Raw genomic sequence first — 15,964 nt, 5'->3', positions numbered from 1 at the left:
AAAGACCTTTTATCCTCCAAATTGCTCATAAAAGTCCTCTTCGTGCCCGCAAAAATCCAATAACTGCCTTGGTGTCTTTGTCAGGTACTTAGACACTAGCGCGGCAGGCCTAGTAAAGTGACCTAGGTAGGGCTGAAGTAACTAGTCATTCCTCTGTCTGGGTTTCCCAGTAAGTCCTGTCTCTGTGCCCATCTTGATTGCCCATGTTTCATCTCATTGAGTTCCAAGCTCTACATCAGCATTAACAGTATCTGGTTCAGCTGGTAAGATACTTTGGAAGGTTGGCACCATGTTTCCTGTATGTTTGTTCAGTCCTGAAAATGCCGAATGTGCTTAAGAAATAATAGGTGAGAGCACTAAGGTGTGCCGTGTAATCATAAAGACATCCCAAATGGCCATCAGCCCTGCTGAGAGGCTGTCTCAGGAAGAGTGGTGCCTGTTAGCTGCTCATGGCTATTTTGAGATCCTCCTGGGACATAGGTATGAACTTTAATCCAAGAAAGGCCTAGTCAGCCACATGTGGTGGCTTCCCTTGCTTGGATTGCGTCAGGTGTTGTGAGACACCTGGGAGCACATCTCTGCAAGCAACATGATCATTGTCTGGAGCCTGGCTCAGCTATCTCTGCCTTCCCATCATCTAGAAGCAGAAGGGAAAGTCAAAAGCTCTATCATTTTCCTGTATTCTCCCCTGGTCTATCATTGCTTAATTGTATCCCTAAATCTTATTAAAGTTTGGGCTGAGTCATTGCCGTGGTGAGGTGGAAACAGACCTGAGCAAATTTAAGAGAGGAGGAGTAGTGTCTTCCCATGTGACCGTGCTGAGCAGGAAAACTCCCACAGCAGAGAGAAACTCGTATCACTTCATAGATGTGTTGCATCATCTGCTTGCTGCTGCCTCTAGTTTAATGCTCTAAATCCCCTATCAAAACACCTGTAGTCCAAAGAGAATATGAAATAGACTTGGAATAGGAAATTCATGCCAATTAGACATGCAGATCTCTCTTAATCATCTGAGATCTTCTTCCAAGCTCACACAGGACTTATAGAACCACAATTATATTGTCCTGTTGCATTCACTATCCACAGAACCCACTTCTCTCTCCACCACCAGAATAAAGTTGTAGGCTCAATCCAAGATGGCTGCACTTCAGTGCCCTAAATGTATTTCATTTGTGGCTACAGTAGTTCAAGCTTGTAAAACACATTATGAGCTCTTGTGGAAAAAAGCACTGTAGAACTGTAAAGCCATTGTCCCTGGACAGATAATTTCTTTGTAATGAACTGGAAGACCTCATCTGCTTTACTGTGTAGGCACCATTATAATCCCTTGCACTTGCTGTTCTGGTTTCTGATGCAAATCCAAAAAAATTCTTCTGTCTGAGGCTATGTTTTCCATCACATCCCCAGCTCCTGCTCCTTGTAACTTTTGGTGGTTTAATGTGCCTCCCTGGCATTCTGGCATGGCTGGGGATATGTTGCTGTAGGCAGGGCAGGCACCTTTCAGGGTGGTGGAAGAAGCTCTGGACGTGCGTGTGTATTCCATCATGGGATTAGGAGCACAGAATCCCAGAGTAGTTGAGACCAGAAGGGACCTGTGGAGATGATCTAGTCCAACCCCCCTGCTCAAAGGATCTGCCTCCTCAGACAGTTTCAATGAGGCAGGGCTATAGCTCTTAATCTCCCTTTCCCATCGCTGAATCAGTCCCTTTGGTATCTTGTGGCAGGACAGCAGGTTGTGCCATTTTGCTTCTTGCACAGGTGAGATTGTTACTGGCTTGCTCGTGACCCTCGTGCACCTGCTAGTTTAGAAGGTATGAATCCTGCTTGGTGATCACTTCAGCACAGAGTTTTCTACCATGAAACCAACATCAGGGTTGTCTGTCTGCACTAGCTTCAGGGTAAATTTTTTTTCATCAGTTACCATCCTAACTAGAGTGTTTGCTGGGAACAGTATAGTTGTAGTGTCCCTTACTACTTTGTTTTTCTTTGCAGACTTTAGGTAATATACTTGTAGCCTGTTTCACAGAGTTTAGTTATTAAAATGAAAAGCTATCATCATGTCAGTGGCAGGTGAAGCCCCATCCTGAAAGAAAGGTGGGTGCAAAACTTAGCCCTTTGTTACTGAAATAAAAGAAGCTGCAAGTTGATGGGCTGAACAGGAACATAGCATCCACCAGGAAACCATTTACCCATGGATCAGGAGGTGAATGGGCATCACTTTGACCACCCAGTGATGTGCCTGCTTGGATTAAGTCTTGTATTGAACGTGTCCGTAAAAGTAAGGAGCTTGGATCCCTCTGACTTGGCTTCTCCAGCTGGAGTGTCTGGGGCTGAGCTGCAGGGAGTTAGTAGGATATTTCATTTCTGTGTAGCACAACTGAGTGATGATAGGAGAGCATAAGAAAACATTGTATTTGGTATTTCCTCCCTTCTTCCAAGTTCTTCTTGAGAATTTTGATGGGTTTATCTTCTACAAAATTGGGATTATACTACCTGCAAGTTGTTCTGACTTGCTAAGCTTCACCTGATGTGCGCAGTCTGGGACCAACCAATAATGGAGCACAAATTGAAGGTGTTCAGAGCTGGTTAAGCTAACTAAGGTTTCTAGGTTGGGTTGCAAGAGAAACCGCTGTTTTTGTGAAAGGGTGGAACGCCAAGGGGAATATGTAAGTCATCTAAACCACAGAGGGTTTTGCTAGGCAAATGCAAAATTTATTTTTGTTCATCAGATATTGCCTGGATAATGATATCTCAGTTATTAATGGAGCAAATGAGGGAAGGACAGCCAAGAAATGCCAGGGCACTTTGAAAATGGAGGCAAATCTGCCATCCAAGAGGAAGCTAAGAAGTTCCTGTTGGAATTATAGTAGACAGCAATGCTCCAAAGGAAAAGAAAGGCCAGGGGAAAACTGTGTCAGGCTGGATATAATCAGGCACTTAATACTTCATAAAACTACAGATTCACAGAATAATCGAGGTTGGAAGCGACCTCTGGAGATCATCTAGTCCAAGTCCCCTGCTAAAAGTGGGGTCAACTAGAGCAGGTTGCTCAGGACCATGTCCCGTTGGGTTTTGAATATCTTCAGGGATGGGGAATCCACAACCTCTCTGGACAACCTGTTCCAACGTTTGAACACCCTCACAGTAAAAAGGTCTTTTCTTATGTTTAAATGGAATTTCCTGTGTTTCAGTTTGTGCCCTCTACCTCTTTTCACTGGGCACCAGTGTGAAGAGCCTGGCTCTGTTTTTGTTACCCCCTCTCCTATCAGGTACTGATACACATTGATAAGGTTCACACCCTTCCCCACCCCGAGCCTTCTCTGCTTGGGGCTAAACAGTCTGATAGAGTAAGGAAGAGGGGATTGTTATAGGAGGGATGAGGCTGAACTAATGTTACTGGGCAGATATTGGTACTCTAAAAGCCAACCTGAATGCTGCCCTGAGTAACTGGTGATGTACAAGTAATATGGAATAGGACAAATGATCTTTCTTGCTTTTTCCTTCCTTCTCTGTATCTTTTTTTTCTTTAGTACCTTTAATTTATGTCCGTTTTCTTGGCATTGTTCCAGATGTCTTCTGGGAATAGTTATCTCTGGGTCTTTTATCTCTTTGTGTTTGTCATTTAGTGTGATCCTGGCAGTCCCAGAAGCTGAGATATTTATGGTGAGTGAGTTCAGGTTGGTGCTTAATTGATTCCCGTGACCTACAGTGATGAGCAGAATCACTTTGGATAAAGCCTTCGATCAAATTTTGAACTGTAGGTGAACTTTTATAGATGTTCAGTATAGTTGGAGAATGGTGTTTCTCGTTTTTAAAAAAAGAAACTTGCATATGCTCAGTTTTGGGGCAGACAGTAGGCTAAATAAGGAAGTCCCAGATATTAAGAGCGCAACTGTCTCTGTTCCAGACCCAAGAAGTCAGAGCACAGTTTGTTTCGACCATAGACAAATGTTCAGGCCTATGGATCTGTATCTGACAGAACTGGACAATCTGCAGCTTGGCAAATGTGTGTCCCCCAAGATGAGTTACAAAAGCTGTCTTCTGTGTTTTCACTGGCTAGTTGGTTACAAAAGCATGCCTGTTCATATGTACCTGACATTACATGTATTTATATGTTTGATACCCAAGTGCTAAATCTAGCTGAATATGTACATACTACAAAACCGTTAATTTTGCTTATGCCAATTAGTATATTAGGGGTTCAGGGAAGAGAGAAGGTTGGTTTTGGTTCTGCTTGTAGTTGCTTTAAAGCTAAACATGTGGTCACTTACCCACCGTTACTAAGCTATTTTAAGTTTATTTTCTACATTTGTTTTGGAAATGAGAACCCCCCAGAACTAGTTAAATGTGAAAACTTCCATCACTGGTCCTATCGATGTGTCATATCTCCTTCCAACAGAGATTTGTTAAAACTTGTCTTGGATTAAATTTGTCTGTCTTGTCGAATGATTTGAAGCACCTAAGGCACAGCATCAGTTTCTCTGTATTTCTGTAAAATAACAGAAGTAAGGGATCTGGATTCTGCAGAAAACAAACAAAAAGAAAACCCTGATCTTATTTAAGTAGAAAGGAAAGACCAGTTTCTCATGCATGAGATTTCATTCCCAAACTCTTTGCATGATGTTGTATCTACCTACCTCTGCTTTTATTGTAGTAGTGCAAAATTATTGAGTGTACATGTTCAGAAAAGAAGCCAATGTGCAAACTTTAGAAGTTATGTGTCTAAACTACTGGAATTTGAACCTTTGCTGATGCTTCACAAAAGGTTTGAGTTATATGCTTTTCAAAGGTTGAAGGCACTGAGTTTCTTGTCTGTTTTCCTTGCAGGTGTGTTACTAGACATCCAGCAGCACTTTGGAGTCAAAGACAGTGGGGCTGGCTTATTACAGACAGGTAAGAGTATTTGTTTTCTTGCTGGTTTTTGTAACCTTCCTCTTCTCAGAAGGGTGCTTTCAGATTTCTTCAGTTATGGCCCTTGAGCACATTGACTGTGAAATATACTCTTACTAGGAAGATGAGTGAACATGAGGGGTTTTTTTTTGGTTTTGATTTGCTGGTGGGCAGGAGATCAGGGCTCGGAGTGGCTTGAGTGCAGAATGGGCCAAAAGCAAACAAACCTAATGACAACTAAATTCAAATATGAGGCAGCTACTTCCCCCAGATCAGAAAACTCATGATGAACTAACAGCAGGATCCTGTGGTTCTCACTTCTCTTAACTCTCTGTAGGTTGGTAATAAGTGTGATGTATGATGCCCTTCATGTGCTCTACAGAGAATCTGTACAGTAATTTGGAGTACAGTGTGGCATGAAAATGTAAAACTCATCAGGACAAGTACCTGAGGATGAAAACTGCAGGAAAGGCTAACAATCATTGCATTCAAGGTAGCTCATGGATTAACAATATCCCTGTGATTTTGGTGCTGTTAGCTTCAGACATTTCTCTCCTTGTATTTAAGGAAGAAGGATTATTGCAATTGTGATGTCCTTTTAACGTAGCAGACATTTTAATGTTGCAGACACCTGCAGACAGAGCTGTACAACCTCAGCACAAACCCATCTTTTCTGGCCTCTAGTCCTGAGGTGGTTTAGAGGAGTGCCTTTGTCAATGGGCTGGATTTGATGACATTGAGTAGCAGTCTCATGTAGTTATGACAGCACATTTGATCTTCATGGAGAGTTGAAAGGACTAGCCAGAGACCAAATGCAGTATTTTAAGGAGAGAAACAGTCTGGTTTGGAAACTTCCTACAGGATTATTATTATTAGAGTCGCAGATTTGTGGTGCTGTGGTTGTCTTGGCATTGTCATCTGTCTGAGGGAACCACAGTGGAACAATTATATCTCTGAAAAAATTAGAATTCAATTAGGATTAGAAATAGTGTGCCAGAAAGTCATTTTTTTCCATGTTTTTTTTCTTATGCTGTCATAGTGGATACCAAATGCACGTCAGGACCTTGTCTGTGAAACTGTAGCCAACAATAAAGTGTATAAAATCATTCATTCTTTATGATCACACTAGAGGTGAGAATGTTCTGGAGCTCCATCAGTTGGCCTTTGCTTTCAGACTATGTGAACCACTGCAGTATCTCCTCCTTTTTATTTTCTGCAACCCGTGGCATCGCAGGGTCCTCATCTGTGGTTACAGCTTCTTGGTAATGTTGCAATACAAACAATTAATAACAGTTTGTATTAGGGCTTTAAAAATGCTCTCCTTGTGGGATGGCAGAGTTCAGCTAATCTGATGTGTGCAGCGCATGTCCAGAACAGAGCTGTCCAGGCCTGAGCTTTACAAGTGTTACCGATTGTAAGTAGCATCAATCAGTTATGCCCAAAGTGACACTGGTTTTCCATCAGGCTCTTTTCTACAGCAATTATTTGTATTTATTTATTGTCCTCAGAGGAACAGGTCCTCAACGTATCATGAGACATGCAGTGCCTTCAAGAAAATATTCTGGTGGAAAATGACACTTGCCAAAGCATATATTTAATCTTTATTCCCCTCAGTGGATGAAATCCTTCTGCAGATGAATTGCTGACAGCAAGTAAGAGCTAAGCTCCAACAGGGCATTTCATTTGTTAATTGCAAGAAATGTTATTTATTTCTCTAGCAAACGTACAGGGCATCTGAAAACAGCATCACTGAGATATTGCACGATTGCTGCTGTGTCAAGAGTTTTGTAACTGATAACCGTTGCTTTAAGAAAAGCAACATTTTCTCTTGGTTTTTTTGCTGATCTGAAAACTGAGGGCTTGACTTTGCCCCTGCAATGTACATAATAGTGTATTAATCACGGTGCCATCACAGGAAAAGAGTGCTCACAAAATAAAACACCATTCCACGTAAGTAAGGGTAGGGGCACATAACTGAAAACTTATTAAATGTATTACTTCAGCTTAACAAGTTTCTGTGTTGGCAGCTGGCCCATGGCCCGTGTACCCTTAACCCTGGTGAAATAAAACACGCTGGCCTAAACCTTCATAAACACTACTTTTAATCTTTTATCTGTTCTCTAAGTCTGACCTCTCTAGATGTGTAAATTGGGGAAAATGGTTGCAGAGTGTAAAAAGCGTTTGACCAAGGTTGCAGAGGAAGTCTACAATAGAGCTGAGGCCAGGACTGATGTCTCCAGACATCTGCCTTAACCTTGAACAGTTCCTTTGCAAGCAGAGAGACAGAAATATCATCTTATTCCCAAGAGATGGTCTTGCTAACTAATTGAGTGATGTGAGACGAAAGACTGCTCATCCTAAATATGTCCTCTGAATAAGAAGTGGATTAGTCCTCAGGTTGTTAATCCTGCATCTAAATGAGTCCTAAATTAATTTACAATGTTAATGAGGGGGAGTGAAATGTAGTATTCACTGGCAGTTCATATCACTCATCAAACAGGCTCTAAAAAATAAAAAAGAAAATCCTTTTAGCTGAGAAACAAGGCTGCACACAGCGTTAGGAAGAGATGGTACTGAAAACTCAAACAGCAAGGGGAAAAGAAATCCACCAAAGGCAATGTATGACCCTGCATTCATACCATAACCCATTCTGTGCAGGCACAGCCAATCTCATAGCTCTCTCACTCCAAACATTCAAAAGCCAATTCATACACTCTGAGCTTCTGCTACTCTCTGGAAAGCAAAGGTGACTGGTTTCTTAGGAATTGCAAAGACAGAATTTGAATTTTTGTCGTCTTTTATATTAATCCCAAGATACAAGCTGCTCTTTGCTTAAGAGATATAATGAAAACTGGTTAGAGGGGCACTGTAACTCCTATACAGAAGAATCACAGGGACACTCCAGCCTCATCCATAATGGAAAGGAGCAGAACGTAGTAGTCTCTGTAAGCAAGGATCCTGTGACAGCAAAGGACACACTGACAGATGGGTCGCAATTGCTGCTTGCTCAGTAGCATTGTAGAGTAACAGGCATATAACTATGTTGATTCCAGAGCCTCAGTTATCTCTTGATGATGCTGTAATGCTGTGCTGATCTTCCTTTTTAAAGCACTACATATGCAGTTTTATAAATATTAGTTAAGTTCACTTAATTGTCCTACAGGTCTGCATCCAAGCTTTCTTGTGCTTTTCATTTCTTACTGGCTGCTTTTCCCAGCTGGAGGAGGGATAATCCTGGCTGATCTTGAAAGGTGATAGAGCATCTCCTTGCCTACTTGAGCTGCACGGCTGTAGTCAGTCAACACATTTATAAGCCAAACCATACAAAAAGTCTTTCCTATGTGTGGAGTTAGGAGCAGCAATTTGGACTCACCAAAACTACAGGCCTCTACAGACACAAAGACTGAGAGGATGGACCACTGGATTTGTAGAACTGCTTCAAAATAGTGTTATCCTTCCATATATACTTAGACCACAGGAGTAGTGGCCCAGTGCTGTACTCTGGTTTTCACTAGATTTTTTTTTTTCCCCCTTCTTTCTTCAATTTTTGTGCTTTATTGCTCTGTCTGCTTTCCTTGCCCTAGGATTTATTTTGCTTTAGTGTCTCTCGCCAGCATCTATTTAGCACACCAGAGCTCTAATAATAATAGCGCCTGGCTCTCGATACAGTTTGTCTGCTGTAGATCTCAGGATGTTTTATATAGGGAGGAATAATGAGGCTTGGCCTTTTCTACAGATGGGGAAACCGAGAAAGCCAGATGGGAGAAATGACCTGCCCAAAGTCACACAGCGGGTCTGAGGCAGAGCCAGAGTGAGAACTGCAGTCCGGTTCCTGAACATGCAGCGTTCCACCAGATTAATGCTTAGACCCAGAGATTTGGTCCTTGTGAACGGGCACCTTAATCTTCTAGCCTAGGCAGCTCAAGCTCAGGGGAAGGCACATAAAACAGCGGGGACTTCTGCCAGCAGAAACTGTGAGGCATCAAATGGAGGGTATGGCAAGGATTCCATTGAAATGCAGAGGGAAAAAGTGCCTGTCTTCAGGAAGAGCGTAGGGATGTTATTAGAGGAAACCCTGTTAACCAAAAGTTTATGCCATAAGGTCAGAAGCAAGGAAATGTAAGGAAGCGAGAGATCTGGAAGGCCTCATTAAAGGTGAATAATCATAGATAACTGGGGCTCTGAAAGAACTTGTCTCTTCTCACGTGGAGACAGATGGGCATTCTCCCAAATGCCTTTCAGCCCCTGGTTTCCCAGGAAGCCTAGCAATGCCAGGTACTTTCTTAAGTCTTCTTGTAGGCTCATCTTTCCTGTAAGGGTCAATTCCAGCTAAAACCTCTGTTCATTTGAAAAGTGAAATCTTTACCTACCTGAGTTCCCCTACCTCTTGAGCCGACCTAGTGTAACCTTGCACTAGACTGCAACCTTGCAAATATGTTAGCAGCTTTGGTGTGCTGTGATTGTACCAACTGAGGTATAAGCATGTGCAGTGAGTAGGGGACTTGAAATAGTGGAGTGCAGTGATGGGGTAAATCACACTTGCTAAATGGAAGGTTTTTCTTTCAACTCCCTTTAACTCCCTTTGACTCCCAGCTTCTTGTCATTGGCTTATGATGACAGCCTATACTGCTCTAACATTTTTTATTTATTCCCCACAGAGACCACCTCCTCTGGATGCGAACCTTGAATATGTGTATATTACATGAGTTGCAGGTGCTGCATATTTCTTTGCTCCCATCTGCTTCTACCTGAATAGATACTGTCTTGCTCTTCATCTGTGCTATGCATAACTGAATCAAATCTTCATAGAATCATTTAGGTTGGAAAAGACCTTTAAGATCATCGAGTCCAACCGTTAACCTAACACTGCCAAGTCCACCACTAAACCATGTCCCTAAGCACCACATCTACACTTCCTACTGCACCTGCTTAACTGATCTTCTTGCTAGAACAGAGGAACTCATATTCTGGACACTTTCCTGCTTTCTGTTTAAAATTCATGGGCTTTCCTTTTGAGTGAATGACTCAAACTTACACCAGAGCACTTCCCAAGGCCCTGGTATCTCAGGTGTCCGATCCAGAAGGCGAGGCAGAATGCTTTGTAGTTGCTGCTCTTGATTTATGACTGCAAATGATTTGGACCACCATGTCCTACCCAGAGCAGGTCATGCCACTGTCATCTTCCCTTCCCTAAGCATTCTTAAATGCAGGTTACTTCTCTGACAATCTGGGGCTCTGAATGCCAGGACAAGGTGGAGCTCTCTTTCTGCCAGGAGGAGATTCTCTAAGTTGTATCAACAATGAGCAAAACCTTTTTTCCCATTTTCCCCTCCTTACCTGATTTTTGTATCACTTTTTCTGAACTTCTCCAGCCTTCTGTAGCATGCTGCTGATCTAGGGATTAAACAGTTTGTATAGGACAGCTCCAGTTTAAGCGATAAAGATGAAAAAGCAGGGCTCTGCGTTCAGCGTGCCTTGATTAATGTTGTGACAAGGGTAGGTCTTTTACTTATCAAGGTGGAGCAAGTTGAGATAGTCCAGAGCCTGATTATTTCCTGCATAAGTCCTTTACAACTTCCGACAGTCCTTCTTTCCTGTGTCCTAGAATGGTATCTGATACGCTAAGAAGTCATGGCAGTCTGAGGGTCTGATTCATGAAAGCAGTTAAGCCTATTTGGAAATCCCTCTGCAATCAAGAATGAAAGTATTTTCTCGAATCAGTGAGCAGGTTATAGGAAAATGTGTTTGTGCCCTAGCCCAGTCCCCCATACACCAAGGACCAAACTATAAAAATGCTGTTTACAGTGTGCACTCTCACTGGACAGCCCTAGATTGCAAAGTAAATAATCTTTGGGGGGGGAGAAGGGGCAGGGAAGGGAGGGGAAGATGTCCTTGCCTCCTGCTGATAGGAGGTAAACGCTTGAGCCGGCGTTGCACTTTGTCTTTTTGTTGTACGTGTCAGCAAGTGAGCGCAGGCTACTAGAACAGGGAAACTCTCCAGACTGGCTTGTCTTCATTAATATCTTGATTTTATGACACTGCATGGCCACTAACACAACACAACAATTCATTTTTCCATCCTGTCTTCCTGCTTTGCAGAACGAAGGTTTGTCCTAACTATTGGCCTTTCAGACAGGGCAGGTACTTGGGCTGGTTGTTGAAAGAGAAACTTGCACTTGTGCTGCCTGTGGCATGTCTGTTCCGTAAGTAGATACTGGCCTATTTTCCTTTAGGCTGTAGTTCAAGCACCTCTTGCCAAGGTTGTGTTCACTTCTGTAATTTATTATTATAATGAGGGGAAAGATTTCCCACAGATTTTAGAGAAGTAGTTATCATTCCACCCGAAGTCCTAACAGTTTTTAACATAGCCTGTCCATCTCCCCCTACACATGTTCCTCAAACCTCAGAATTTTATTCAAGCTCTTTATAGTGGAAGATGGGATTTTTGCTGGTATTGTGCAATTCTTTTAAACAACAACTTCCTCATAATACCAGCTATGCAATCTCACATAGCAGGCATCTGCACTGTATTGTGTGTTTCATGCACAAATAGTTCAGAAGGGCTAGTCTTGCCACCTTTGCTTTTTTCATTAACACCATATCTTCAGTTTTGAAAGAGGGAGATGAACATTTGAGTTACATTAACAGTTACTTTAATGCTATTTTTTATTAGACATCTAATGGCTACCAGTTGCTGGAAGAGAGGTGTGTACTTAGATTCAATACCTCACGAGTAGCTTACTTTTTTTCCTCCCCCTCTGCAGTGACACTAAAAGCTTTTGGTAGTAAGTGGAAAACCTGCTTAGCTTTAATTCTTGCTTTTCACTGAGCCTGTAAGTTTAATTTTCAAGTGTGGTGACCAGAGGAGTGTTTGCATATGGTCTAAATCAGAGGGAGCCGTGTATTTCTTCTCTGTACTCTGATCTAGATCTGTGCATACAGTTGCTACTGATACCTATTGGGTCCAATTTAAAGGTAAGTGTTAGCCCGGAGGGGAAGATTTTTTGCCTTGACTCTAAGGGAAGTTGAATCAGGGTCTTCTATGAACTGGGAGTGAGAAAACAGAACTAACATTTATAGTACATTTTGTGTATTTAATATGCTTCGTCCCAGGGGAGCCATAAGTGTTCTCTCTTAAAAGATTTATTTTAACGTTGTTTTGGTTTTGTCTTGCCTCCCACACCTGAAGAACTCTCATTTTCTTAGAGCACAAACCTACAGTTCTGTAGGGCAACATACTGTGTTGTGAAAAATGCAAGCAGCTATATTCATACAGGGATCTGAGATCAGGTGATAAAGAGGTCAGGCTTGGTCTGTGCCCGCTGGGAGATTTCCAAGTTAATGTAGTATAGTTGGAAGCATTGCTGTTGGAGGAGGTGATTGATTTGAGAGAGAGAGATCATTTGGATAAACCAAATAGTCTTGACAGCGTGTGAAGGAGCTCTGGAGCACTGAAGGTGCTGTCTTGCAATGAAGCAAAGAGCACTAATGTTAGTTGTTGTAATACAGCAGGCATCTAGTTGACTCTGGAAGTACCAGGGTGTTTTCACAATAGTGGGAATGTTGGGGTCCTGGACCAGTCCGTGCAATCATTTTGCCCTTCTGATGTTCTGTCTTGAGTTTCAGGTGGCTTTTCCTCCAAACCAGTGCTTCTCAAACCTTTTGGGCTGAGTACTAGACCACTCTGCATCCTTACAATTGAATTTTTATAGTGATTTATCATCAGACCACTATAAAAGTAATACTGCTGTGCGGCTGGCTGCACAGAACTTGCTGTTACCTTCTGGAACACGATTTTGGGAACCGTAGCCTTTAACTGTTACAAGCTGCTGAAACAGGTGGTGTTTTCCAGGCAGAAGCAACTACATTTCAGTACGGGCTGCAGTGATTCCCATGTATAGACCCCTGCACACTTGAGGACTGACTCATTTGTAGACACACATACCTGGCTTTGAAAATGAATTCCAGGGCATCAGTTACGTAAAAAGTGAACATTCCTCATGGTATTTGGTAGTGTTACCAGCCTGCAGAACTAGATTCCAATTAACACAAGTAAGTCTGAACTGCATGAACGGTGTATTGTTGCACCGATTCAAAAGAAATCTCCCGGTGCGCTCCCCTTACCCCCATATGTGTACATATTCCAGGATTTTTCCTGTATGCTGATGTAAGGTTATAGAGCAAAGACCAATTTTCTGCTTAGATTATGCAGGGAACCTGTTTTTGGAGGGAAAATATTACTGACCATAGTCCATTACTTACCCCAATTCAAAGTTAGTTCTCACAAAAAATGTAAATGTACATAAACATTTTTTGCTAAAACTCTCTTCAGTTGTTTTCAAGTTTTAGTCAAATGACTGAGGATGGCTTGGGTTTTTAAATCTCTGATGAAAAACAAAGTTATTTGATGGGATGAATAGTAGGAGGAAGGGTTCACACACTCTTGTCTTTGCTGCTGCAAGCAGGGAAATGCTTTGGTTTTCAGTGGAAAGGATGTTTCCAGGGAAGGTTCAGTTCTGACCTCTTTTATTCCCCCACTCAGTTACACATCAGGTTATTCCTAATTAAACGTTTGGACAGTTTTAACCATTTCCTCCTTCCACCCTTTTCATCCACTAATGTTTACAGAAGCAAGATTTATTTTACATATTCTCCTGCTGCATCATTCTCCTTGCTCTTTGTAGATGAGCTGAATTTGAGATGTGGCAACTCTTAATTTATTCTCTCGTGGGATAGTAGTGTTGAACTGAGAACATTAACAGTAATATACCTTTCCTGCAAAGAGTTGCCTTAAAGAAGTAAGTTATAATAACTTTAACTTGCTTATTTGGAGCTACACTAATTTTAAATGGATGGTTACAATAAATTACTATTGGGATAGACTGGGAAGTGAATTAGGGAGGCGGTACAGGTAAAGCAGTTTGAGTTTTGATTTCTTTTTACAATTCTGCTGATGGCACTGGCCAATGTGCTCTCTTCTCTGGGTCTTTTCCCTGCTCCCTTTCTTCTCTCTAGATCATCAGTTTGTAGAGGAAAGGCGATCACCTACCCTGTAAGCCTGTGATGAAGTGCTTGTTAAAACTGACCTTGTTAAGAGTTTTGGCTGAGTGAAATTCTCGGGATAGGATCTGTCTGTTGTTTTTTTGGGGGTTGGGTTTGTTTTGTTTTATTTTGTTTTCCTTGAAGGATGTTTGAAATATGCTCCGAATTCTTTGTTTTTAATTCTGCCTTAATCACAGTTACTGGTTTTATTCTTGCCTCTGCCCACCCTGGGATTTGAGCGGTCCTGGTCAGCACAGCAATTGATGGTGTTAGCTGTCAGCTCCGTGCTTGTATATTCAGCATCCTGTGGTTTTGTCCAACCTACCTGGCAATATAAATAACAATAAAAGTGCCTGAGTGCCCTTAGCCACACCTTTCGAGCACTAGAAATCATTGACAAAGTCTGACAAAGAAAGGTACTATTTCATGAGAGCCTTTGTGACTAGAATGTAAGAAAGATGGGTGAGTTAAAGAATAACTTTGCCACAAAAAAAAAGTAAGGGGTTTTTTTTTGCTTACTCTGGAATGTGCAGGGTGCTTTAGAGATCCATGTGTCGTTGAACTGAGTTGCATTCAATTTAAGCATATGGGCTGTTTTTAAAAGCAGCCTTCCATTTTACAGGTGTAGTTTAGGATATATAAATGCTTAACTTACTAATTCTGCCTGCAAATCAAAGTAGTTAAGTGGCACAAATTGCACCAGCAAAAATGCTTCCAGGGTAAATTGCAAGCTCAAAATTAGTGATTGAGTTGAGGATCCTTTAAAAACCTGATACTAAAAATAGATATTAGTTCAGAAGGGCTGATGTAAAGAGTTATTATGGTGAGAACCATGCAAGTGTTTGACTAGATAAATCCACCTCCTTTATCAATCTTCTTGAAGGTAAAATTACAGAACAGGAACATGAAAATGTCTCATAATTTTTGCTGTTTTGGTTCCCCCTCCCCCCGCTTTTGTTTTTAAATTGCCATCTTCCACTGTCAAGATGCTGCCCATATGATGTCCCCCAAGCAGGGATTCACAGGAACACTGCTGGAATATATAAATCTAAAGTACTACTATGTTGCTATAGCTCACAACGCTGAAACTGTCATCAGCTATGCGGTTGCTTTTGCTTAGTCATGTGGGCCTAGAAAGAGGATCTGTCTCTACGGGGGGTTTTTTTGCATTTTTTATAAAATGTGGTGAGATCTTCTTAAAAAGAAACCTCCTACTTCAAGATGCTTAGCTTCCCTAGTATCTGTCACGATCTGTCAAAACACCATCCTCGCGAGTTGTCTATTATGCTGAAGGTACTTGGGGTTTGTGGGCTACAGAGTGACTGTCAAGGGACAGATATTTTAGATATGGATACAACAATAAGTGGGATCTAGTAGACTGGTGCTCTGCTCTGGCTCTTGTGCTGTCTGGTGTCCTGGGCACAGAGGTCATTAGCGTGTTGTTCACAAGGGACATTCAGGTTTGGGTATGTGAAGTGAAACAGAGCTCGGCATGCTTTGCAAACACAACCTTCCAGCTCCTCACCGGGTCAGTGAGGCTTAATCCACAAACGTGTATCTAACCTGCCGATGGGTGAGGTCTTTACGCTCTGTTGTGGTGTGGGTCTGCACAGTACCCTGCCTCCGTCAGCTGGCACTGCCAGCCGAGATGTGCAGGTGGTTTCAGTTGTGTTTAACCCGTCCTGAGCCTTCAGTTACTTCCAGCTTTTTGGCTAACATAGCAATCCTGCTGCGTGCTAACTGCTTTGAAACCCATGGATGTAATAATATGGCAAATTATTAGCAAGTATGATACAAAATGTGTCATACTTTGGGGGGAGGGTGGCAAGACAAAGAGAAAATATTAAAAGAAAACATCTCTGGGAAAAAATGCGGAGAGAGAGAGAAGAGATTTTCTGGAAAAGCAAGTTGTCCAAAGTTGCCCTTGTTCTCACTGAGGATGTTTTATGGCAGCAAAGGTAATAATACAGGATATTATACAATGGATGTTGAATTTTCATTAAAAGCTCCCCGGTGAGATATTCCTACCAGC

At 42.0% G+C, this 15,964-nt stretch overlaps 1 protein-coding gene across 2 annotated transcripts in view; it reads left to right on the top strand.

Annotated features, from left to right (window-relative positions):
• LOC143168279 (sphingosine-1-phosphate transporter SPNS2-like) overlaps nucleotides 1–15,964 on the top strand; it is a 140,122-nt gene that overhangs the window by 32,762 nt on the left and 91,396 nt on the right. For both annotated transcript variants that reach the window (XM_076354565.1, XM_076354564.1), the window contains exon 2: nucleotides 4,828–4,893. In XM_076354565.1, coding sequence (XP_076210680.1) covers nucleotides 4,828–4,893 — 66 coding nt within the window. The remainder of the gene's footprint in view (nucleotides 1–4,827; nucleotides 4,894–15,964) is intronic.

Source organism: Aptenodytes patagonicus, chromosome 17 (assembly GCF_965638725.1).
Source record: "Aptenodytes patagonicus chromosome 17, bAptPat1.pri.cur, whole genome shotgun sequence".
Lineage (NCBI taxonomy): Eukaryota > Metazoa > Chordata > Aves > Sphenisciformes > Spheniscidae > Aptenodytes > Aptenodytes patagonicus.
This window is presented reverse-complemented; position numbering and strand designations above follow the sequence as displayed.